Here is a 27,167-nt window from a genome sequence, read left to right on the forward strand (position 1 = left end):
CCGACCCCCGGTTGCCTTGATTATTATTATTCCAACCTTCTTGGTTTCCATTTCCGCCCCAATTGTTATTGTTGTTCCCCCAATTCTGATTATTGTTGTTGCCATTGTTCCAATTCCCTTGGCTTGGTTGCCCCAATTTTGATAGTTCCCTTGCGATCTCCATTGTTGATTTGGAGCATTGCTCTATTAACCTTGGTAGTTATTGGCATATTACACTTCCTCACTTTGATCATCATAAGAATCGTCTTGATTGTCACCACTACAGCTTTGCTCATATTGATCTTGATTGTTTTGCACTTGTTAATCACGCTGTTTCCTCCTGTTGACCATGACATTTACCTCTTCCATGGCATTTACTTGCTTTGTCCCTTTAACTTGCTGAAGTTAGGCCTTTGCTAACTGATTCATAGAAGTTGTCAACTCGACTTTGGCTTGTCCGTGATCATGAAGTTCCTTGTGAAGATGGATAATATTAGGGTTACCCTGAGGAACATTTGCCCGACTCTGCCAAGCTGAAGATGTGTCATCCATCTCATCAAGTATGTCACAAGCATCGGCATAAGGCGTCTTCATAAAATTTCCCCCAGCTAGCTGATTCACCACACACTGGTTGGTTGTGTTGATGCCCCTATAGAATGTCTGTTAAATCATTGCTTCAGTCATATCATTATTTGGGCATTCCTTGACCATTGTCTGGTATCGCTCCCAGATTTCATGTAGGGGTTCATTAGGTTCTTGTTTAAAGGCTAAGATCTCATCCCTCAATGTTGCCATATGACCCAGTGAGAAAAACTTGGCTGTAAACTTTTCTGTCAACTAATCCTATGTGTGTATGGAGTGGTTGGGTAGCCTCTCGAGCCAGTCAAAAGCTTTCCCTCTAACTGAAAATGGGAAAAGTCTCAATCTCAAAGCGTCCTCCGACACATTCGTCTGCTTGCTCCCCCAGCATGTGTCTACAAAACCCTTTAGATGCTTGTATGTGTTCTGATGAGGAGCTCCAGTGAATAAGCCACTTTTGCACCAATAGGGTCAGCATGACATTTGTAATTTAAAAATTGCCCGCCCGAATCCGGGGCGGGACAATTGCACTTGCGCAACCTTCGTTTAGTAGCACCCGGTGTGCTGCCCGTGGAGGTGGTGGGGAAGGGTTTGGAATGTTGTCATTAGCCTGGCGGCCTCTTCTTTGGACTTGAGGTTCTAGAATAACCTCATCCTCACCATTGTCATCTACCTCCTCCCCCGGAAGAATATGTCCGAGAGCATCATTATGAGCCATTTTCTACCATCTAACTCCTCGGCAACGGCGCCAAAAAGTGATCGTGGCCAAACCTACACCACTATATAGTAGCAAAGAGTGGTCGATGCAGTTTTACCCGATGAGGTCGGGATCGATTTCCACAGGGAGTTAATTTGGTTTGGAGTCGGGTATCTAACTAATCTAGATGTGTGTGTTATTTCTAATTGCACTTCCAAACATTGTTGTGATTGATTCTATTCTAATTATTATACTATTGTATGCCAAGTGTAAGCTAAGTACAATATTTTTGGTGAAAGTTTTCAAGTGTTCAAAGGCACTAGGGTAGTGACTTTTGCCTAGGTGAGTATCTAATGGATGTCAAGAATTTAGGACAAGATTGTTACGATTGGGGTCGTGATATAACCATCACACATAAGTGCTCACTCTATACCTCTCGTAGTTTGAGTGACTTTGCCTGATTTGGCTTTCTCAAGCCCAAATGGGTGTTCGCACAATTCAAATGAAATTGGCTCAAGTCGGGTATTACTATCTCAAGGTTTAACCCTTTAATCGGGGCTATCAATCTCTTGAGTTCACCCCAATTCCTTGTTAGCCTAATTTTCCTAGACTTAGTCTCTCTTTCCTAAGAAGAGCCTAAGTCATAAAGGCATGAATCAGTGTTTGCAACCACTAATTCTACAATTTTAGCATGAATTAGGCTAAATATCACTAACCCATAAACAATTAAGCCCTAAAATTCAAGACCCATTAAATACCCACACTAGGATTGGGTCACCACCCTATCTATAGGGTCTAGCTACTTATGAATACAACAGAAATCAAAGTTGAAGATGAAATATAAGCCATAATATTAAAGTGCAAGATGAAAATCTAAGTTTGAAGGTAAATCTATTATAAAATTGCCCAAAAGGGGAAAAACCAATCGTTCACGTGCTCCGCTCTACAAAACTTAACCTAAAAATGTCAAAAAATCTATTTATACACAGCTGCAATTTCCGGACAAAGATGCCCCTGCGGAGTATTCGCGGACGCGTAATTCTGACAGCGTACGCACTTGAACTTTCGCGGCCGCTTAATAATAAGCGCGGTCCGCATTTCTTCAATACTGGGCTTGAACTGGACTAGGTTTTGCGGACAGCGTAAATACATTCGCGGCCGCATATTATGTTCGTGGACCGCGTTCTTCAGTTAGGTTTCACTTGCCAAGTCTCTGAACCTTTTATCATGCTCCCAGCGGAATTTCCACCACGTCCCCGTCTGATAACTTTGCGGTCGTGTAATGTAGACACGGGCAACGATGGTGTTTTCTCTGGATTGTAGCTTCTCTGAACCTCTATCTCGCCAACTGTAGAATATTATCCGCTTCAGCGGTGAACCCTACGCGGCCATGCTTTTCTATCGCGGTCCGCGGTTCAGTTTCAGCCTTTGGCTTTTGCAAGTTTGACTCCTTTATGAGTTTATTTTGGCTTCTTTGCCTCATTTTGACCAAACCCTGCAAGCAAGCACATTATGTTAGAGCTCGGAACTACCTTTAGCATTGTTTTACCCAAAACCTAAGCAAAAGAGAGAAAATAATAGGCTAAAATCCCTAGTTGTCAGGTAACACCAATACTGGTGTCGTGGTCAAAGCATTCTTGAGCTTCTGAAAGCTCACTTCACACTCGTCTGACCACCTGAACGGGGCACCCTTCTGGGTCAATTTGGTCTATGGGGCTGCTATGGATGAAAACCCCTCCACAAATCGACGGTAATAGCCCGCCAAACCCAGAAAACTACGGATCTATGTAGCTGATGTGGGGCTAGGCCAGTTTTGGAATGCCTCAATCTTCTTAGGATCCACCTGAATACCCTCTACTGATACAACGTGCCCTAAAAAGGAAACTGAGTCTAACCAAAACTCATATTTTAAAAACTTGGCATATAACTGATTATTCTTCAAGGTGTGAAGCACACTTCGAATATGCTGCTCATGTTCCTCTCGACTGCTGGAGTAAATCAAGATATCATCAATAAACATAACCACAAAGGAATCTAAGTAGGGTTTGAACACCCGGTTCATCAAATCCATGAATGCTGCTGGGGTATTTGTCAGCCCAAATGACATCACTAGAAACTCATAATGCCTATACCGAGTCCGAAAACTTGTCTTAGGAACATCAGATGCCCTAATCCTTAACTGATGGTAGCCAGATCTCAAATCAATCTTTGAAAACAACTTGGCACCCTGAAGCTGATCAAACAAATCATCGATCCTCGGCAATGGATAGTTTTTCTTGATGGTGACTTTGTTCAACTGCCGATAATCTATACATATCCTCATCGATCCATCTTTCTTCTTCACAAACAATACAGGTGCGCCCCAGGGCGAGACACTAGGTCTAATGAAGCCCTTATCAAGCAAATCTTGCAACTGCTCCTTCAATTCTTTCAACTCTACGGGGCCATGCGATATGGCGGAATGGAAATAGGCTGAGTGCCCGGAGCCAAATCAATGCATAATTCAATATCCCTGTAGGGTGGCATCCCCGGCAGGTCTACAGGAAACACTTCTGGAAACTCACGAACAACCGACACCAAATCTATGGAAGGAACCTCCGCACTAGAATCGCGGACATAAGCCTAATAAGCTAGACACCCCTTCTCGACCATATGCCGAGCCTTCACATAAGAGATAACCCTGCTGGTCTGTGATGACTCAAAATGTCATCTTTAAATTTAATGATTAATTATGTGATCTAAGCACTATTTACCATTACTCGACTTGAGTGTGCAGTCTGTAAAAAAATTTCGGAAAAGTTTTCAGGTGAAAAATGGATTAAAATGTGAATTAGAGCTTTAAAACTCAACAGAGTTGACTTTGGTCAACATTTTGAGCAAACAGACTCGGATCAGTGTTTTGACAATTTTGGTAGGTCTGTATCGTGATTTAGAACTTAGGTGTATGCCCGGAATCAAATTCCGAGGTCACTAGCCAGAGATATGGAATTTTGATGAAAAATTAAAAGTTTAAGTTCAAATAGTGACCATATGTCAAATTATGTGCAAACGACCCCGGAATAGAATTTTGATGATTCCAACAGCTCCGTATGGTGATTTTGGACTTAGGAGCGTGATCGAAATTTTATTTGGAAGTCCGTAGTAGAATTAGGCTTGAAATGCCGAAAGTTGAATTTTTTGGAAGTATGACCGAGGGGTTGATTTTTTGATATCGGGGTCGAAATCCGATTCTGAAATTTTTTATAAATCAATTATGTCATTTATGACTTGTGTGCAAAATTTGAGGTCAATCGGAATTGATTTGATATGTTTCGGTGCAAAATATAGAAGTTGAAAAATTTGAAAACTCATAATTCGATTCGATGCGCGATTCGTAATTTCGGCGTTGTTTGGCATGGTTTGAAGCCTCAACTAAGTTCATATTGTATTTTGGGACATGTTGGTATATTTAGTTAAGGTACCGAGTGCCTCGGGTGGATTTCGGAAGGTTAACGGAATGAATTTCGGACAAAAAGGAGCTGCTGGAATTTTTCTGCTGCAGAAGCTGTTTTTGGACAGCAACCGATGCAATCGCAGAGCTGACTTTGAAAGCTTATATCTCAAAATCTATAAGGAATCTGAACATTTTCAAAACATAAAAGTTGTAGCCCTTTGATTCTAGTTTCCAGAATGATAAACCATTTATCATTCAGACATTTATACAAAATGTTATGATCGATTGACTGAAGCTGCTACTGTAGATTTTTGCTACAGCAGTGTGCATTGCCAGAAATATTTGCTACACAGGGCTGACTTTGGGAGCTTATATCTCGCAATCTATAAGGAGTTGGGCGATGAGCAAAACATGAAAGTTGTAGTACTTTATATCTAGTTTGCAGAACTTTAAACCGTTTGGCAGTTGGAGTTGAGTACAAGAAGTTATGATTGATACACTACAGGCTATCGAGGAAGAGTTTGATGTTTTCAACATAAGCATGTAATGATCCAAAAGTCCATTTTTAATTCTAGAGATCGAAATTCGATTTCAAGACTTTCGACATTTTGATAATGAATTATAGGAGTGATCTGGAAAGTTTGGTCTAATTTCATCAAGTCGCGGTTGAGTTTTAAGCGCGAAATATGAGTTAATTGTTTAACGAGCGAAATTGGTATCACATTGAGTAAATGAGCTCCGAATTGAGTTTCGATTGAACGAATGGGTTCGTAGTTTTATTTGTGACTCATAGGAACAAGAATCGTCAAATTCCGAGTTCGTATGATGGAGTTAGAGCCTTTTTAGTGAAATAAAACTGCTGGTGTAAATAGTCCTGGTGTGCACCTTTAGCGACCAGATGTGACACTTTTAGCGACGGGATTGGACTTTTAGTGACCGGAATAGTGTTTTTGGGGCAGAAACTTAAGGACCAAAAATGGTCATTTCCTTCATTTCGTTTTGGAGTTTTGCAGCACGGTTCTTGGGCGATTTTGAGGATTTCTTCAAGACTTCAACTTGAGTAAGTGTTCTATATCCAAATATGATTATATTTCATAAATCCATGGTCATATTCATTATTTATTTCGGATTTAAATGAAAGAAATCAAGATTTTTGCAAAATCTTCCAAAAATAAAAATTTAAGATTTGGAGGTCGAGTTGTTATCGGATTTTGGTAAAATTGGTATGAGTGGACTCGTAATTGAATGGGTTGTCGGATTTTATAAGTTTCGCCGGATTTCGAGATGTGGACCCCACGGGCAAATTTTGAGCTAATTTCAGATTTTAATGAAAATATAATATTTTCTTATGAAAGTGATTACTATAATTTTTGTTGACTGTATCGAATTAATTATGACTAGATATGAGTCGATCGGAGTCAGAAATTCGAGGAAAAAGCATAATACTTGGTTAAATTAGAGCAAGTCGAGGTAAGTGACTTGTCTAACCTTGTGTGGGGAAAACTTCCCCTAGGATTGATATTGATGTGACTATTGAAATGTGTTGAAAGTCGTGTGCACGAGGTGACGAGTGTGTACACGGGTTAAATTGCGAAAGATTATATTTTTAAATTGTGTAGATCACTGTTGCGCATTTATTAAATTATTTTATCTTGTTATATTCTTCATCATTGATGTGAGATATATACTTCAAATTTGTTTGATCTTTTCTTACTAATTGTTTTACCTGTTTAGTTGAAACTTGGTTTCTTTTATTCTGTGCATTATTTGAAGGTTGATTTTCTTTAAATTAAATATTATTAATATGAAGTATTTGACATTTTTAAACTTGATATTGAAGCAACGTAGTAAAGATTTTGAAATATTATTTTTCTAAATTATTTACTCCTGAATATTTTTATACTCATTGTGAGGGAGCCGTGAGCTCTTTATTGTGGAAGAATATTATTGATGAATTATTTTGACATGAGTTGTGAGCTCTTTATTGTGGAAAACTATTATTGATGATTTATTTTGGCATGAGCCGTGAGCTCTTTATTGTGGCAAACTATTATTGATGATTTATTTTGGCATGAGCCGTGAGCTCTTTATTGTGGCAAACTATTATTGATGATTTATTTTGGCATGAGCCGTGAGCTCTTTATTGTGGCAAACTATTATTGATGATTTATTTTGGCATGAGCCGTGAGCTCTTTATTGTGGAAAAATATTGTTGTTGAATTATTTTGGCAAGTTAAATTATTTGAGCACTTGAGGTGCAAATTATGATATATTGTGATATTGATACGCATGCGGTGGTATAAGGTCTGGGTGTTGAAACGCATGCGGTGAGATAAGGGTGGCTTGATACGCGTGGCTAGTAGGGGAACTACTAGAAGTCATGCGGTGTGATAAGGGTGGCTAAAACGCGGGATGCTATTTCGGAAAAAATATTTTCTTTAAATAAATTGTGAAGGATCCCGCGGTGATATAAGAAAATGAGATATTGTGAATTTATTTATAATTTGGGACTACGAGGCGGTACCTCGGGAGTTTCCTTGTTGATATTGATTTATGGCCGTAGTTGCCTTTGATTATTATTGTGATTTTCATAAAGTTGAAGGAAATTCTGTTTTGATTTCCATGAGATATTATTTGCAATTATTTGGTGTCATTAAATGTGACATACTATTTGATTCATTTTCAATGTCATTTTATTTTACTACATTGATAAACATTTTACCATGCCATTATTATATTCCAGTAGGGCCTCACCTGACCTCGTCACTACTCTACTGAGGTTAGGCTTGGCACTTACTGGGTACCGCTGTGGTGTACTCATACTATGCTTATGCACATCTTTTTGTACAGATCCAGGTACATTTTACCAGCCTAGACGTCATTGAGTTACCTGCGCACGGAGACTTCGAGGTATATCTGCCAGCGTCCGCAGACTCCGGAGTCCCCTTCTATCATTTTATGTTGCTTCCTTATATTTTATCTAGACCTTGACATATAGAGACATTGAGAATAAATTCTTAGAAGCTTGTGACTTATTTCTACCGGGTTTTGGGAGTTGAAATTGTTTGAATTGTAGTTTATTTATTTCAGATATTTATTATTATTCTGCATTGATAGGCTTACCTAGTCTTAGAGACTAGGTGCCATCACGACATCCTACGGAGTGAATTTGGGGTCGTGACAAGTTGGTATAAGAGTACTAGGTTCATAGGTGTTATGAGTCATAAGCAGGTTTAGTAGAGTCTTGCGGATCGGTACGGAGACGTCTGTACTTATCTTCGGGAGGTTATGGAACTGTTAGGAAAATATTCACTTCCTTGATTCCTTATCGTGCGGCATTGATTTAGCTCGAAACATATATCTCATATTCCTTTGTATCCACTCGTGTATGACATTGCGCACTCAATATCAGTTATGTGTCGATGGTTCGTGATGCCGCAGATGGACTACGAGGGAGCCAGAGATGCTCAAACATTTCCTTAACGTGTGGTTCCGACTGAAGATGTGGGCGTATTGAGAGATCACCTAGTGAATCATGTGCGGGGTGCAACGAACATTGGCGTCTGGTTGATTTATACAAGCTGTGAAGATTATTATTGTGGATTATCGGACGTTGTGACCTATGACTTCGCGCTGAGTAGGGGGAGTGCACTACCAATGGGTGGATTACGGGGTCATGTATTATATCAGTTTTGGCCTGAAATGTATATATGTGGTACTGAAAGGTTCCCTAAAATTTACACATGTTTAAGACCTGAGATTTTGTAGAGGATAAGGTTGGGACTTGCAGTATGTCCACCTCCTTAATAATCCTATACTTCAATAGCAAAGGAGTTATAGAAACAACTCTAAATTTGTAGAAGGTCTACTCAGCGTGGACATCACTGTTGCGGATTTTGGAGTGCTTCGGAGTAAGTATAGTTGTTGACGAGATTCTGGACTATGTGGTTCGTGCCAAGATTTGTCTGTATGGAGCTCTACTTTTGTGATCGTTGTGTATAAATAGGGGTAAGGGTTACCCCAAAGAAGAATCAAAGAGTATGTTAAGAAATGGGTCAGCTCAACAGTGTTGAGTCAGCATAACAAAAGAAGAAATTTGCCTTGGGAGAGATAATTCTCCACCAGTGTTCGTGGTAAGCCTATGAAGAGGGCAGACCAGCCAATGCAACACCGCCCACTTGGCTCAGGCAGTCGTCCAGCCCAATCTGCACATCGGATTACTCGGGGTACTCCAGTAAGTTCTTTTAATGCACCACCGACATGAGTTCCTACAATGGTTATTCCAGTTATCTGGCACAGACTCAATATGAGCAGCCTAACCCGCAAAGGAGTTGTTATGAATACGGTGATACTAGGCACATCATGAAAAAAATTGTCAAAAACTTGGGAGAGACTTATTTCATCAAAGCACTCAGGCTACGTGCCCCATTGCAGTTACTACACCACCCACACGACCAGTTAGGGGTGAAGGTCATATGAGTAAAAGGCGTCCTAGAGGTGGAGACCCAGCCGTTGATATATTTGTTTTACGGTATGGCGGAGGTCGCTACATCAGATGGTGTCGTTGCAGGTACGACCTCGATTTAATATAAAGGAATAATTTCCTTAAGTTGATTCGGTTCTCAATATCGAAACGAGTCTTCCTATTGTGCTCCACTTATGAGTGAGCTTCATAATTCTATAATCTACTTATGTGTTTACCCCTGTTGGGAGATTTTATGGAGATAACTACGCCTATCATTTCGTGTTGGTCACTAATAAGAGCTGCGAGGCTAAATGTGGCTTTCTGTTACTCATTTCGGTAAATTTTTATGTAAATTCTGAATAATTAATTGCAAATTGTGAATTATATGCCCTACCGGTGTGGGGTTCATTATGTGTTGTGATTTGGTGTAACCGAAATTATTTAAAAGGAGAAAATGGAAATTTTCAATTGGCACGATGTGCATATTACTTGTGATTCAGAACTGAGGACGAGATCCTCACATTTTTATGTAAATTGATATGTTTAAACCGGGCTACGAGCTGCGGTGGAAGTTATATAAGGACGAGATCCTTGTGAGGAAAATTCTTGTGTTTAAGTTCTCCCTTGTGAAATTAAATTTGTACTATAGTACTAATAGGGAGTCAGGCATGTTAGGCTTATTTGAAAATTCTTATATGAAATTCTTTGGGCATAGTTGTCAAATTCATGTTGTAATTATTAATTTTTAACCTACGAGATAGGTGCCCGCCTAGGTGGCGTTAAATGTGACTCGTTAATTCGAGTAAATAATTATGAAGTCTTCATTCCTCGCATCTAGTTATCAGTATTGTGAAGGTTTGCAACGAGATTTTTGTTAACATGAGGTTAAATGACGATTCTGTAATTGATTATGAACAACTATTAAGACCAAATTGATCCAAGAGGGTGCCTCATTTACAGGGTCAGACGAGTGTGAGTTAAGCTTTCAGAAGCTCAAGATCACTTTGACTCCGACACAAGCGTTGGTATTAGTTACATATTCAAGGTCTTATACTGTGTATTGTGACGCATCGCATATTGGTCTCGGCGCGATGTTGATGCAAGACGGTAGGGAAATTGCCTACGCGTCCAGACAGTTAAAAGTGCATGAGAAGAATTATCATGTACATGACGTGGAGTTAGCAACTATTGTTCATGCCTTAAAAATTTGGCGGCATTATTTGTACGGTGTCCATTGTGAGGTCTACACCGATCACCGAAGTCTATAACATTTATTTAAACATAATGATCTTAATTTGCGGCAGCAGAGGTGGTTGGAGTTGCTTAAGGATTATGATATCACCATTCTCTATCATCCTGGGAAGGCCAATGTGGTGGCCGATGCCTTGAGTCGTAAGGTGGAGAGTTTAGGCAACTTAGCATATTTACCGGTAGCAGAGAGGCCTTTGGCCTTGGATGTTCAGGCCTTGGCCAACCAGTTTGTCAGTTTGGATGTTTTCGAGCCGAGTTGAGTTTTGGCTTGTGTGGTTTCTCAGTCTTCTCTTTATGATCGTATCAGGGAATGTCAGTATGATGACTCCCATCTACTTGTCCTTAAGGACACAGTTCAGCACGGCAATACCAAGGAAGTCACTATTGGAGATGAAGATGTATTACGGATGTAGGGCAGGCTATGTGTGCCAAATATAAATGGTTTTCGTGAATTGATTCTCCGGGAGGCTCACAGTTTACGGTACTCCATACATTCGGGTGCTGCAAAGATGTAGCAAGACTTGAGACAACACTATTGGTGGAGGCGGATGAAGAAAGACATAATGAAATATGTAGCTCGGTGCCTATATTGTCAGCAGGTGAAATATGAGCATCAACGACCGGGTGGATTGCTTCAGAAGTTGGAAATTCCAGAATGGAAATGGGAGCAGATCACTACGGATTTTGTTGTTGGGCTCCTACGGAGTCGGAGGAAGTTCAATGCAATTTGGGTGATTGTGGATAGATTGACTAAGTCAGCTCATTTTATTCCTGTGATTACTACTTACTCTTCAGAGCAGCTGGCTCAGGTATATATTCACGAGATTGTCAGACTTCACGGTGTACCGATATCCATCATCTCTGACCGGGGTACACAGTTTACCTCACGGTTTTGGAGGGCTTTACATAGAGGGTTAGGTACTCGTGTAGAGTTGAGTACAACATTTCACCCTCAGACGGACGGGCAGTCCGAACGCACTATTCAAATACTAGAGGATATGCTTCGTGCGTGTGTGATAGGTGCTTGGGATCAGTTCTTACCACTTGCGGAGTTTGCTTACTACAACAGTTACCAGTCAAGCATCCAGATGGCTCCATATGAGGCCTTGTATGGTAGGCGGTGCCGGTCTCCAGTGGGTTGGCTCGAACTAGGCGAGGCTAGACTTTTGGGTACAGACTTGGTTCAGGATGCCTTGGAAAAGGTTAAGTTGATTCAGGATCCACTTCGTACAGCCCAATCTAGACAGAAGAGTTATGCGGATCGGAAGGTTCGTGATGTTGCATTCATGATTGGTGAGCGGGTATTGCTCCGGGTTTCGCCTATGAAGGGTGTGATGAGGTTCGGAAAGAAGGGCAATTTGAGCCCTAGGTATATTAGGCCTTTTAAGATTCTTGAGAGAGTTGGAGAGGTGGCTTACAAACTTGCACTACCACCTAGTCTCCTTGCCGGTCATCCGATATTCCATGTTTCTATGCTTCGAAAATATCACGGCGATCTGTCTCATGTGTTAGACTTCAGTTTGGTTCAGTTGGACAAGGATCTATCTTATGTTGAGGAACCAGTGGCTATTTTAGATAGGCAGGTTCGAAAGCTGAGGTCAAAGAACATTGCTTCTGTAAAGGTTCAGTGGAGGGGTCATCCGGTCGAGGAGGCGACTTGGAAGGTCGAGAATGATTTACGCAGCTGTTATCCACACTTATTCACCAGCTCAGGTACTTTTTCTAACTCCGTTCGAGGACGAACGTTTGTTTTAGAGGTGGAGAATGTGATGACTCAAAATGTCATCTTTAAATTTAATAATTAATTATGTGATCTAAGCACTATTTACCATTACTCGACTTGAGTGTGCAGTCCGTAAAAAAATTTCGGAAAAGTTTTCAGGTGAAAAATGGATTAAAATATGAATTAGAGCTTTAAAACTCAAATGAGTTGACTTTGGTCAACATTTTGAGCAAACAGACTCGGATCAGTGTTTTGACAATTTTGATAGTTCTGTATCGTGATTTGGGACTTAGGTGTATGCCCGGAATCAAATTCCGAGGTCCCTAGCCAGAGATATGGAATTTTGATGAAAAATTAAAAGTTTAAGTTCAAATAGTGACCGGATATCAAATTATGTGCAAACGACCCCGGAATAGAATTTTGATGATTCCAACAGCTCCGTATGGTGATTTTGGACTTAGGAGCGTGATCGAAATTTTATTTGGAAGTCCGTAGTAGAATTAGGCTTGAAATGCCGAAAGTTGAATTTTTGGGAAGTTTGACCGAGGGGTTGACTTTTTGATATCGGGGTCAAAATCCGATTCTGAAATTTTTTATAAATCCATTATGTCATTTATGACTTGTGTGCAAAATTTGAGGTCAATCGGAATTGATTTGATATGTTTCGACGCAAAATATAAAAGTTGAAAGATTTGAAAACTCATAATTCGATTCAATGCGCGATTCGTAATTTCGGCGTTGTTTGGCATGGTTTGAAGCCTCAACTAAGTTCATATTGTATTTTGGGACATGTTGGTATATTTGGTTAAGGTACCGAGGGCCTCGGGTGGATTTTAGAAGGTTAACGGAATGAATTTCGGACAAAAAGGAGCTGCTGGAATTTTTCTGCTGCAGAAGCTGTTTTTGGACAGCAACCGGTGCAATCGCAGAGCTGACTTTGGAAGCTTATATCTCGAAATCTATAAGGAATCTAAACATTTTCAAAACATGAAAGTTGTAGCCCTTTGATTTTAGTTTCCAGAATGATAAACCATTTATCATTCAGACATTTATACAAAATGTTATGATCGATTGACTGAAGCTGCTACTGCAGATTTTTGCTACAGCAGTGTGCATCGCCAGAAATTTCTGCTACACAGGGCTGACTTTGGGAGCTTATATCTCATAATCTATAAGGAGTTGGGCAATGAGCAAAACATGAAAGTTGTAGTACTTTGTATTTAGTTTGCAGAACTTTAAACCGTTTGGCAGTTGGAGTTGAGTACAAGAAGTTATGATAGATATACTACAGGCTATCGAGGAAGAGTTTGATGTTTTCAACATAAGCATGTAATAATCCAAAAGTCCATTTTTAGTTCTAGAGATCGAAATTCGATTTCGAGACTTTCGACATTTTGATAATGAATTATAGGAGTGATCTGGAAAGTTTGGTCTAATTTCATCAAGTCGCGATTGAGTTTTAAGCGCGAAATATGAGTTAATTGTTTAACGTGCGAAATTGGTATCACATTGAGCATATGAGCTCCGAATTGAGTTTTGATTGAACGAATGGGTTCGTAGTTTTATTTGTGACTCATAGGAACAAGAATCGTCGAATTCCGAGTTCGTATGATGGAGTTAGAGTTCCGAGTTCGTATTTACTCCTGAATATTTTTATACTCATTGTGAGGGAGCCGTGAGCTCTTTATTGTGGAAGAATATTATTGATGATTTATTTTGGCATGAGCCGTGAGCTCTTTATTGTGGCAAACTATTATTGATGATTTATTTTGGCATGAGCCGTGAGCTCTTTATTGTGGCAAACTATTATTGATGATTTATTTTGGCATGAGCCGTGAGCTCTTTATTGTGAAAAAATATTGTTGTTGAATTAGTTTTGGCAAGTTAAATTATTTGAGCACTTGAGGTGCAAATTTTGATATATTGTGATATTGATACGCATGCGGTGGTATAAGGTCTGGGTGTTGAAACGCATGCGGTGAGATAAGGGTGGCTTGATGTGCGTGGCTAGTAGGGAAACTACTAGAAGTCATGCGGTGTGATAAGGGTGGCTAAAACGCGGGATGCTATTTCGGAAAAAATATTTTCTTTAAATAAATTGTGAAGGATCGCGCGGTGATATAAGAAAATGAGATATTGTGAATTTATTTATGATTTGGGACTACGAGGCGGTACCTCGGGAGTGCCCTTGTTGATATTGATTTATGGCCGTAGTTGCCTTTGATTATTATTGTGATTTTCATAAAGTTGAAGGAAATTCTGTTTTGATTTCCACGAGATATTATTTGCAATTATTTGGTGTCATTAAATGTGACATACTATTTGATTTATTTTCAATGTCATTTTATTTTACTACATTGATAAACATTTTACCATGCCATTATTATATTCCAGTAGGGCCTCACCTGATCTCGTCACTACTCTACTGAGGTTAGGCTTGTCACTTACTGGGTACCGCTGTGGTGTACTCATACTACGCTTCTGCACATCTTTTTTTGCAGATCCAGGTACATTTTACCAGCCTAGACGTCATTGAGTTACCTACGTACGGAGACTTCGAGGTATATCTGCCAGCGTCCGCAGACCCCAGAGTCCCCTTCTATTATTTTATGTTGCTTCCTTATATTTTATCTAGACCTTGACATATAGAGACATTGGGAATAAATTCTTAGAAGCTTGTGACTTATTTCTACCGGGTTTTGGGAGTTGAAATTGTTTGAATTGTAGTTTATTTATTTCAGATATTTATTATTATTCCGCATTGATAGGCTTACCTAGTCTTAGAGACTAGGTGCCATCACGACATCCTACAGAGGGAATTTGGGGTCGTGACATGGTCTCCACCTCTAATGGCCTGACCTCCACCTCTAACAGTCTGGCCTCTACCTCTGGCTGCCTGACCCCTGCCTTTAGCTGGCTGAGCAGGTGGTGCAGCAACTGGTGCCGGAACCATGGCACGAGAACTCTGATGTTGTGAGCTGCCCATTACTCAAGGGCAAAATCTAGCAATGTGCCTCGGATCACCACAAATATAACAAAACCTCGGCTGCTGTGACTACTGACCCTGTCGAACTGAATAACCACCCTGATAATGCATCTGAGGGCCACGACCACTTGAGGCACCGTGGGATGCCTTGAGCGCTGAATGAAACGGCCTGAGAGGATGGCCTCTACCAAAAGTACTCCTGCCTCTAGATGAGGCACCGCTGAAATCACCAGAATTATGAGGTCTCTTGTCAGACCCCTGACCTCCCTGAGTAAGAACCATTTCGACTTGTCTGGCGACATTAGCAGCCGCCTGAAAAGAAACCTCACTCCCAGTCTCTTTAGCCATCTACAATCTGATAGGCTGAGCAAGTCCATCAATAAACCTTCTCACCATCTCTCTCTTGGTGGGAAGCAGAAGAATGGCATGACGGGACAAATCCACAAAATGGGTCTCATACTGAGTAACAGTCATACTGCCCTGCTAGAGATGCTCAAACTGACAGCGACGCTCCTCTCTCAATGTGATATGCAGAAACTTCTCTATGAAGAGCTAAGAGAACTGGTCCCAAGTAAGAGCAGGCGACCCAGCTGGTCTGGTCAACAAGTAATCTCTCCACCATTTTTTGGCGGAACCAGTCATCTAAAATACAGCAAAATTGACCCCATTGGTTTCCATTATACCCATATTTATGACAACTGTCAAGATACTCCTGGGGATCCTCTGAAGGAGCACCATTGAAGTGAACAGGAAAGCACTTGGTAAACCTGTCCAATCTCCATAAAGCCTCAGAAGACATAGCTGGCCCATCTCTGAGCTGTGCCGCAATAACTGACTGAACTAATCTGACTGGCTGAGCTGCTGGAGCCTGATACTGGGGAGCTATCTACTCCAGAGTGGGAGTGGTGGGAGTCTGGGCTCCTCCTCCATCCTGAGAGACTGCTGGTGCCATGGGAAATGTGCCAGTCTGGGCCACACTCTCCATAAGTCTCAACAAACGGACCAAAGTGCCCTGAAGTACTGGGGTGGCAATGAACCCCTCCGGAACCTGAGCTGGTCCGGTAGGAACAGTCTGGGCTGGAACCTCCTAGTCAAGCTCTATCTGAGGCTCCACTGCTGGGGCTGCTGCTCGGGCTCTAGGCTGAGCCCTGCCTCGACCTCTGGCACAACCTCGGCCTCGACCTCTGCCCCGCATAGGAGCTGTCATTGGAGGCTCTGGCTGCTGCTCAACTAAGGAAACGGTATGTATTCTCACCATCTGTGAGAGAATAAGAGTAGAAGAGTTCAATTAGCATTGAGAAAGCAAATTCGCACAATAGAGAAGAATGGAAGTGAAACTTGTTCCTAAACTTCATAGCCTCTGGAAGATAAGCACAGACGTCTCCGTACCGATCCTCCAGACTCTACTAAGCTTGCTCATGAATCGTGAGACCTAGGCAACCTAATGCTCTGATACCAACTGTCACGACCCAAAATTTCCCACCAGCGAGACCGTGATGGCGCCTAAAATTCCACCTGCTAGGCAAGCCAATGTTAGAGAATCATTAAACCAATTCCTTATTTTCATTCAGTAATTAACAATAATTAACTAAGATAAAATATAATAAGTGCGGAATATCATAAAACTGTATTAATTACTACCACCCGGATCTGGAGTCACTATTCACGAGCAATCTAGAATTTACTACAAGTAATAGTCTTAAGAAATACGACTGTCTGGATGAAAGAAACAGTAAAGCAGAAAAGATAAACGGGGACTTCAAGGTCTGTGAACGCCGATAGATCTACCTTGAGTCTCCGGACAGCAGACCAATAGCAAAAAAATCTCGATCAACCCGAGCCGATATCAAAATCTACACAGAAAGTGCAGAGTGCAGTATTAGTACAACCGACCCCATGTACTGGTAAGTGTCGAGCCTAACCTCGATGAAGTAGTGACTAGGCTAAGGCAAAGCACCTACGAATCAACCTGTACAATTTAACAGTGTATATACAAATAACAGAAATGAAGAACTAGACAGGAAATGTCTGGAGGGGAACATACTGAGGGGAATACAAGATAAAGAACTACAACAGAATGATCACCGGAGTAGTCGATATACCATAAACCAACAGGAATAGTTAATACAATAAAGGAAATATGCACGGCATCACCCTTCGTACTTTTACTCTCAATCTCACCAAAAGATTAATAGAAATGGCACGGCATCACCCTTCGTGCATTAACTCTCATATCATGCCACAACATCACCCTTCGTGCATTAACTCTCATAATATGGCACGACATCACCCTTCATGCATTAACACTCACAATATGGTACGGCATCACCCTTCGTGCATTAACACTCACAATATGGCACGGCATCACCCTTCGTGTATTAACACTCACAATATGGTACGGCATCACCCTTCGTGCATTAACACTCACAATATGGCACGACATCATCATTCGTGCATTAACACTCTCCCTTACCATAATGCAATGCATAAATAACAACAGGGAGATAGAATAACAAGTACAAACCTTACTTCAACATTTGGTTCCATAATATCAATCTCAACTTTGAAATAAAAACTCAATTATCACCAAAAAATCCGTAAACATGATAAGAACGATAAATTGAACAACATTAGTTTAACACGTATCAATTAGGCATATGAATGAGACAATATAAGAAAAATAGAGAAATATGAAAAACAGGTAAATTGGCGGCGCATAAGTACTCGTCACCTCACATATACGCCGCTCACATGAATTTCACTTACCAAATAATCTAAGGTTCCTAATTCCCTGAAGTCAGGGTTAGACACAACACTTACCTCGCTCCGAACGCTACTTAATTCTCAATCACAGCTTTTTCTTTGGAATTCACCTCCAAACCACTCTTATCTATTCAAAAATGACTCAATAATATCAAATACTTCTAAAGGAATCAATTATATTGCATAAATTAAATTTCCCAAATTTTCCTCCAAAAGTCAAAAAATGGACCCCGGACCCGCTTGGTCCAAACTCGAGGTTCGGACCAAAATCCATTTACCCATTCTCCCCCGAGCCTGGATATACAATTAGTTTTGGAATCTGACCTCAATTCGAGGTCTAAATCCCCAAATTTCGAAATTCCTAAGTTCTACCCAAAAATCCTAATTTCACCATAAAAATTCTAGATTCTAGATTGAAATCTTGGTATAAGATGTAAAAGATTGAAAGAAAAGAGTTAGGAATCACTTACCTATGATTTGAGGAAGATTTGGTCTTTGGAAAATCGCCCCTTGAGGTTTAGGTTTTGAAAGTTTGAAGAATGAATGAAAATTCCCGTCTAAGTCCCTTTTACTCAGCTGCAGATGTCGCAATTATGACCTGAGCTTCGCAAATGTGAAGCTCGCAATTGTGATGCCCTTCACAATCCTGCTGCCTTCGCAAATATGAGGAAAGTATCGCATTTGCGACCACTGAACCTCGCAAATGCGAGTAGATGTTCGCATTTGCGAACCTGCCCTTCCCAGACTCCCTTCGCAATTGCGAAGGTAACCTCGCAAATGCGAGAACTGCTGGCCCAGGCTTCTGATCGCAAATTGCGATGAAAGCCTCGCAATTGCGGACCCTGTTATGTTCGTATTTGCGATGCCTGATCTCGCAATTGTTAGATCAGAGGCCTGCAACAGGTTCAGCTATACCAGTAAAATTTTCTAAGTTCAAAACATCCCGTGGCCTATCCGAAACTCACCCGAGCCCTCGGGGCTCCAAACCGAACATGCCCATAAGTCTAAAAACATCACACGGACTTGCTCACGCAATCAAGTCGCTAAAATAACACCTAGAACTACGAATTTAGCAGCAAATCAAATGAAATTATCAAGAACACTTTAAAATTCATATCTTCTCAACTGGACATTTGAATCACGTCAAATCAACTCTGATTTCTACCAAATTTCACAGACATGACTTATATATATTATATTAAACCTGTACCGGACTCCGAAACCAAAATACGGGCCCGATACTAACAAGATCAAACATTAATCAATTTCTTTAAATCCATAGAATTTCAGTCTTACAATTTTCATCAAAAAAAAATTTTCTCGAGCTAGGGACCTCAGAATTCAATTTCGGGCATATGCCCAAGTCCCATATTTTACTACGGACCTTCTGGGACCGTGAAACACGGGTCCGGGTCCATTTATTCAAAACGTTGACCAAAGTCAACTAAAAATAAATTTTAAATCCTAAAAATTATTACTTCATAAATTTTCACATAAAGGCTATCCGGATTTACGCCCGGACTGCTCGCAAATTGAGGTGAGTAAAAATAAGGTTTTTAAGGCTAACGGGTCCGGAATAGAGTCTTAATTCACAAGATGAGCCTTTGGGTCATCACAATGAGAGAACAGAGAAACTACTAACCTGTGTCAGGAGAACCAGGTTCCCTGACTAATCCTGCATCTATAAGCTTTACCCTTTTTTACCAGCGCGTACTGCATCAACTGCCTATTTGCTCTATAATCATCATATGTGTCTACTTGTAACAGTATAGAGATGAGTTAGGCTTTGCCAGAAAATACCTTTTAGCTAATTTTACCTGAACATTTCTTTCATAGACAATCATCGAGGGACCAGGTTCTCAGTTGGGATTTATCAACCCCAGTGCCAGATGATTTCTTTCAAAATGTTCTCTACTCAAGGCCTTGGTAAATATGTCTGCAATTTGATCTTCTATGCTGCAGAATTTCATGCAAATGAGCCCCTTTTTAACATTGTCTCTGAAGAAGTGGTGACGCACATCAATGTGATTGGTTCTCTTATGTTGGACTGGATTTTTGGCCATATTGAGTGCACTTGTATTGTCTCATAGGAGAGGCACACAATCTGAGAACACTCCAAAGTCTTCCAGCTGCTGCTTGATCCATATTGATTGAGCACTGCAAGAAGCAGCTGCTACATATTCTGCTTTTGCAGTTGAAAGTGCCTCTGAGTTTTACTTCCTTGTACCCCACGAGATTAGGAAAGAACCCAGGAAATGTTCCATTCCAGACGTGCTTTTCCTGTCCACCAGATATCCTGCATCAGTATACCCAATAAGATCAAAGTTGTCACCTGAGTGATAGTAGAGAACCAGGTCCTGTGTTCCTTTGAGATATCTCAATATTCTCTTAGCAGCCTTCGGATGAGATTCCTTTGGATTGGATTGAAACCTTGCACAAAGGCCCACGCTGAACACAATGTCTGGTCTGCTTGCAGTGAGATATAAGAGTGACCCTATTATACCCCTATACATGGTCTAATTTACAGGAGAACGAGGTCCATCCATGTCTAGACGAGTAGCTGTGGCAATAGGAGTGTCAATAACTTTTGATGTTTCCATGTCAAACCTTTTTAGAAGCTCATTGATGTACTTCGGCTGACTTATCATTGTTCCCTTTTAAGATTGCTTCACTTAAAGTCCCAGGAAGAAATTTATTTCTCCTATCATACTCATCTCAAACTCACTTCCCATGAGTTTTGCAAACTCTTCACAAAGAGAGTCAGTTGTGGCTCCAAAAATGATATCATCAACATATACCTGAACAATGAGCAGGTTCCTCCCTCGTTTCTTCAGAAAAAGAGTGTTGTCAATTTTCCCTCTTGTAAAGCCATTTTCTATAAGAAACCTTGATAACCTCTCATACCAAGCCCGTGGAGCCTGCTTTAGCCCATACAATGCCTTGTCTAGCTTGAATACATGCACAGGATGCTTGTGACACTCAAATCCAGGAGGCTGCATGACATAAACTTCTTCTTTCATGTAGCCATTTAGAAATGCACTTTTGACATCCATTTGGAACAATGTGAATTCCATATGAGATGCAAAGGCAATAAGAATTCTAATAGCTTCCATTCGAGCAACTGGAGCAAATGTTTCATCATAATCAATCCCTTCTTCCTGATTGTAGCCTTGAACTACAAGTCTTGCCTTGTTTCTTGTTGTATTTCCAAACTCATCAAGTTTGTTCCTGAATAACCACCTGGTCCCTATGATAGTTCGATCTACAGGTTGAGGAACCAGGTGCCATACCTTGCTTCTTTCAAATAGATGCAGCTCCTCTTGCATGGTTGTGGTCCAGTCTGCATCTTTCAACACTTCTTTGATAATTTTGGGCTCTATTTGGGAAATAAAGGGTGAAAAGGCAAATGACTTTCTTGCTTTTGATCTGGTTTGAAGTCCTGAGTCAAGAGGGGTGATTATGTTGTCAAGAGGATGTGAGCTTTTGTGCTTCCAATTTGGTGCCTGAATCTTATTGGCAGAGGACCCAGGTATGTCTGAATGAGGTTCTTGGGAGCTTCTTACTTCAGCAAGTGGAATACTTTGGACTGCATCAACAACTCTATTTTCAACTTTAATTGGTGTGATCAGGGGACCAGGTTCCTCTCCAATAGATAGAGGTGTATTCGCATCATCTTCACTGGATTCTTTTACATGACTCATTATGCCTGCTTTTCCATTTGCCATGTCAATAACTTCTCCTGGAACAGATAAAGGTTCTCCATATTGATTAGCGTGTCTGTCTTTCTCACAAGAGAGGTGAGATTCATCAAAGATCACATGTCTACTTTCCTCAACACATTGAGTCCTTTTGTTGTATACTTTGTAAGCTTTGCTATGAGATGAGTATCCCAGAGAGATTCCTTCATCACTTTTGGCATCGAATTTTCCAAGGGCTTCCTTTCAATTGTTGAGAACAAAGCATTTACACCCAAAAGTCCTTAGATGTGTCATCTTGGGCTTCTTTCCATTCAGCAGTTCATATTGAGTCTTGTTCAGAAGAGACTTGATCATGCACCTGTTCACCAAGTAGCAAGCAGTGTTGACAGTTTCTCCCCAGAAATTCTATGCAATCCCACTGTCAATCAACATTGTCCTTGCCATGTCTTCAAGAGTTCTATTCTTCATTTCCACAACACCATTTTGTTGAGGTGTTCTTGGAGCTGAGAATCTATGAGTGATACCATTTTCAATACAGAACTCATCAAATTTGGCATTGTTAAACTCTGTCCTATGATCAGACCTGATGCAGGCTACCTTATTACCCATCTTCACTTAGATCTTTTTGACAAAGGCAACGAACACTTCATAAGTTTCATCCTTGGTCCTGAGAAATAAGGTCCAGGTGAATCTGGAGTAGTCATCAACTATCACAAAGATGTACTTCTTTCCTCTTCTTCTTGGCACCCTCATAGGTCCACATAGATCCATGTGAAGAAGATCAAGTGTTCTTGAGGTACTGACTTCCTTTTTGAGCTTGAATGAGGATCTGACTTGCTTACCTTTTACACATACATCATACACTTTGTGATCCTTGAAGCTTGACTTGGGCAGACCACGAACCAGGTCCTTCCTGACCAATTTGTTCAGCAACGTGAAGCTTGCATGACCTAGCCTCATATGCCATAATTCAGCATCTTCATCAACAACACTTAGATAGCTGAGATCACCATTCTGCAGAGACTTAAAATCAGCAACATAGATATTTTTGTATCTTCTGCCATTAGCACCACCTCACTAGTCACTAGGTTTGTGACTGTACATATTTTTCACACAAATTCCACCTTGTTTCCCTTGTCACAAATCTGGGAAACACTTAGCAAGCTATACTTCAACCCGTTCATGTAATACACATTTTTGATTGAGTGTGAAAGAGACTTCCCAATCCTTCCAACTCCCAGAATGCATCCTTTTTTGCCATTTCGAAAGGATACACTCCCTCCTTGCAGGGCCTTTAGTGAAAGGAAGTCATTTGTACTTCCAATCATATGCTTTGAGCAGCCACTATCCATGTACCATTGTAGTCTACTTCCTTTCATTGTTCCCTGCACAAGAAAATCAGGAGTTAGACTTAGGAACCCAAACGAGTTTGGGTCCCTTGTAATGAGGAAAGGGGTAGATGAGGGATCTTCTGGTCCAAGCAGGCATTATGCGTTTTTTATATGAGGGACTAGGTTCTCTACCAATAGTTATTTTTTCAGCAAAAACTTTGTTTTTCTGTTGTGACTGAAATCTGTCCATACATTTTTCTTTAAAGTGCCTAGTGTTGCCGCAGTGAGTGCAAAGCCAATTGTCAGGTACAGTAATGTACTTGCTATGAGGGTTGTAGGGAATCTTTTCCCTTTGGAACCCAAACCCCTGCCTGTTTCTCCCATTATTGGTTTACAAGGCAGTGATAGCATCAGAGGACCAGGTCCACTTGAGTGATTTTTCAAGATCACTCTTCAATCTACCTAGTTCTTCCTGAAATTGTTTGTTTTTCTCAAGCTCAGTACACAGACTAGACTTCACTGAATTTAACTCACTTTCAAGCTTAATGTGTACCTTACTTACAACTTCCTTTTCCTTTTGAGAATTTTTAGGGCTACTCTCCATTTTAGGTTCCCCAATTGTTTCCTTCAAGTCCACTGCCATCACTAATAGGTCATCTTTCTCATGCTCAATGTTAGCAACTCTCTCAACTAAGACTGCTTTTCCTTTCTTACACACTCAAAGGTATCTTTTAGGTCTACCACAACGACCATTAGATCATCTCTTTCATGTTCTATATGTGCAATCTTTTCATCTAAGGCATCCTTCTATTTCTTTAGGTTCTCAATTGTTTCCTTTAAATCAACAACAATGATTACTAAGTCATCTCTAGTTTGTTCTGCTTCTTCTAACTCCACAGTTAAAGCATCTTTATCATTTGTAAGACTGTGATAAGAATCAATTAACACATTTACCAAAGACATGAGTTTTTTAGGAGAATAAAATTTCAGATTTCTCTGAACATCCATAAAAGTTACCTCATCATCGTCGTCATCTTCATCATCATCAGACTGAGCCATCAAGGCAAAGATTGAGTCATACTTAGTTGCTTCACTTTCCACTGCCATCATTGAACTATCACCATGATCATTTTCTTCTTCAGATTCGCTGGAGGAGTCTCCCCATGCAGCAAGAACTTGCTTCATAACATTGTCAGCGACATTCTTTCTCTTGAAGCATTTATCAGGAACTGGGTTCTTCTTGGCTGCTTTCTCAAAGTTGTTTTTATATTGATCTTGCTTTAGGAGAGGGCACTCCTTGATGAAGTATCCTGGCTTGCCATATTTATGACAGAGGTCATAATTTTTTGACTTGCTAGAACTTTCCCTTTTTGGAATGCCTCTATTCCTGCGAACCATCTTCTGGAATCTTCTTGTAAAGTAAGCCATATCACCATCCTCACCACTTGAATCATTGTTGTCTGTCTTGAGGACCAGGTTTTTCTCCCTTTTGGGTTCTCTTCTTTCATTGTCCTTCTTCTTCTTCTTCTTCTTTATTTCATATGTTTTTAGATTGCCAACAAGTTCATCTATGGTTAGTGTCTACAAGTCCTTCGCCTCTATAATGGCGTTCACTTTGCTTTCCCAAGAACTGGGCAGTACATTAAGGATTTTCCCGACAAGCTTATTTCTTGGAAAAGTTTCACCAAGAGAGTGAAGCTCATTAATGATGGAGGTGAAGCGAGTATGCATATCTTGGATGGATTCATCATCTTTCATCCTGGAGAGCTCGTATTCAGTTGTGAGCATGTCGATCTTGGATTGCTTAACCTGTATTGTTCCTTCGCAAGCTATCTGAAGAGCCTCCTAGATTTCTTTTGCTGATTGGAATGCCAATATCCTATTATATTCATCAGTACCAATGCTACAAACAAGAATTTTCTTTGCACGAAAGTTCTTTTCTATGGCCTTTTGATCAGCGTCATTGAATTCCTTCCTCGTTTTGGGAATGGCTATAGCTGGGTTGTCAAGATTCTTGGTGGGAACAAAGGGACCGTCACAGATAACATCCATAGCTCTGAATCTTCCACCATGATGAATTCGTGCATCCTAGTCTTCCACCATCGATAGTACTGGCCATTGAACCTTGGTGGCCTGTAGGTAGACTGACCTTCTTCAAAGTTTGGTGGAGCAGCCATGAGGATCCTTTCTAGGTGTTAGCTTGATAGAAAAAATCCACTCTAATATCAATTGATAGAATTCTAGGGTCCACCAAACACTATAGAGAACCAGGTTCTCTATCGGTTTCCATAGATTATGCAAGCACAACAGAAATTAAATAACACAGAGAGTTTTTACATGGAAAATTCCCAGCTCAATGGGATCAAAAACCATGACCTACCCTTGTAGGATTTCAACTTCACTACTGAGCAAAACGTTTAGATTACAACCTATTGTAACCTAGGAATTAACTCCTTAATCCCTCACTAACTTGTAACACACCTATTACAAGCCACTTTGTAATACCTCTATTACAAAGACTTTACAACTTGACTAACTCTAGCTAAGACACAAACACGGGGGTTTATGATTTACAAGAGTTTCCTACACAATGCTTCTAAATAAGCTAAGTAGGAATTACAAGTAAGAACATTAAAAAAGTTACAACGCAACTAAGGACATACAATCACTTGATATGGGGAACTAGTCCGTAGCACTATTTTTCTTTGTTCTTGATGCACTTGAGAATCGTTAACTGGAAGATCAATCACTATTGGAGTGCTTCAGTAAATTCTCTAAGTGTTCGAGTTATTTGTTTTACCTTCCTTGATGTTAATAATGCATTTGTAACATCAATAGGATGATGTAAGAAAGGTAGGTAAAAGATACTCCCCATAAAGTTGATTGATGCACTGTTTCTACACTGTAGCGTGTGCATGCAGTAACTTTACAGCTGGGGTAGTTGACTTGTGCAGCTTCCTCGGGAAACGATAGCTATATGTTCCCTTTGTTGTTCCTTTGACTCTGAAGAGTTGAACCATATCCCAAGCTGGAACCTTTTGATCTTAAGGTCTTGAGAATGTGTAACAGGTTCCTTATCTGGTTCTTGACAGTAAGTTTGTTAGATCATCAAAACATAACAGGGATATACATATAACCTATCACAAATGGTGAAAAAAGTAAACATAAGCAATAGAGATTGTTTACAATTATTATTAACCGCTTCACCAGCAAAGCTGCCTTTAACGCCAACAAACTCAATGTCCCCAAGGCGAATTTACGACACTTGAGGGTTTGATTGATACGAGCACAACAATCGGCAGAGCAGGATAGGAAGGGAAACATGAGTATAAGAAATCATATCTCTTCAATAATTGAAGGATATTTCAAGTAGAAGAGCTGACATATTTTTTCACATTTGAATTTCTCTTCCCAACCTAGAGGGATGTTTCTGTATTTCTGCCAGTGAAAAGTATTCATTAGGTTTTGAACCAGAAGAAAAAAAGTATAAAGTTTTTTTGAGAACATTAGGTCAAGAAAATTGTAGAGATTGGATTTTCACTTTAGGCATTGACAAATCATGAAGAGAGATTAAAAGCATTTCTCCTTTTATATCGTACGAGCCCGGGTTTGCATAAGTGGAGTTTTCTATTGGTTTGATTACCCTTCTAGTATAATTGCATTTGATATTTAATTTGAAAATTTTCAAAATTGTTGCATTGTCGAATACTTCACATCACAGGAAGAATTAGTACAAGTTGATCGAAGTGAAAGGTAAATTAGAGGTTATGGATTGTGTATTTACAAAAATGGTATTTACAGTTGTGTATAAAGCCTATTCCCATTGATAGAAAATTGAAATACTCACAAATTTTAATTTCCAAGGCATTGGGCATGTCCTTTTTTCTTTCCTTCTACTTGTTAGTCGATTATCTGTTTTTCTTTAGCCCAGGGTCTATCGGAAATAGTCTCTCTACCTTTATAAGGTGGGATAAAGTTTGCATAACTCCCTAGACCTTACCTGTGGAAACACACTGGTATGTTTGTTTACCCTTAAAATTGGGTAACAATTAAACTTATAATGTGGTTCTAAGGACACGTGATTTCACTTAATACCAATTGATAAATATGAAGATTAATAACAGAAATGAACTATAAAGTAAAGCAAACCAGTGTTAGAATGAAACTCAGCCCTCGAGTTCGGATACCCTCCAACTGGTTGATGCAAGAACAACAACAACAACAACAACCCAGTATAATCCCACTAGTGGGGTCTGGGGAGA

The 27,167-nt window shown here is 40.2% G+C and overlaps 1 protein-coding gene across 1 annotated transcript; it reads right to left on the reverse strand.

The window, feature by feature from the left end:
- Positions 1-20,089: 20,089 nt before the first annotated feature.
- Positions 20,090-20,389, reverse strand: LOC138898355 (secreted RxLR effector protein 161-like). Its single transcript, XM_070184414.1, has one exon. The coding sequence runs from the start codon at positions 20,387-20,389 to the stop codon at positions 20,090-20,092; it is 300 nt and encodes a 99-aa protein (XP_070040515.1).
- Positions 20,390-27,167: the final 6,778 nt, after the last annotated feature.

This window comes from Nicotiana tomentosiformis, chromosome 9 (assembly GCF_000390325.3).
Source record: "Nicotiana tomentosiformis chromosome 9, ASM39032v3, whole genome shotgun sequence".
Classification (NCBI taxonomy): domain Eukaryota; kingdom Viridiplantae; phylum Streptophyta; class Magnoliopsida; order Solanales; family Solanaceae; genus Nicotiana; species Nicotiana tomentosiformis.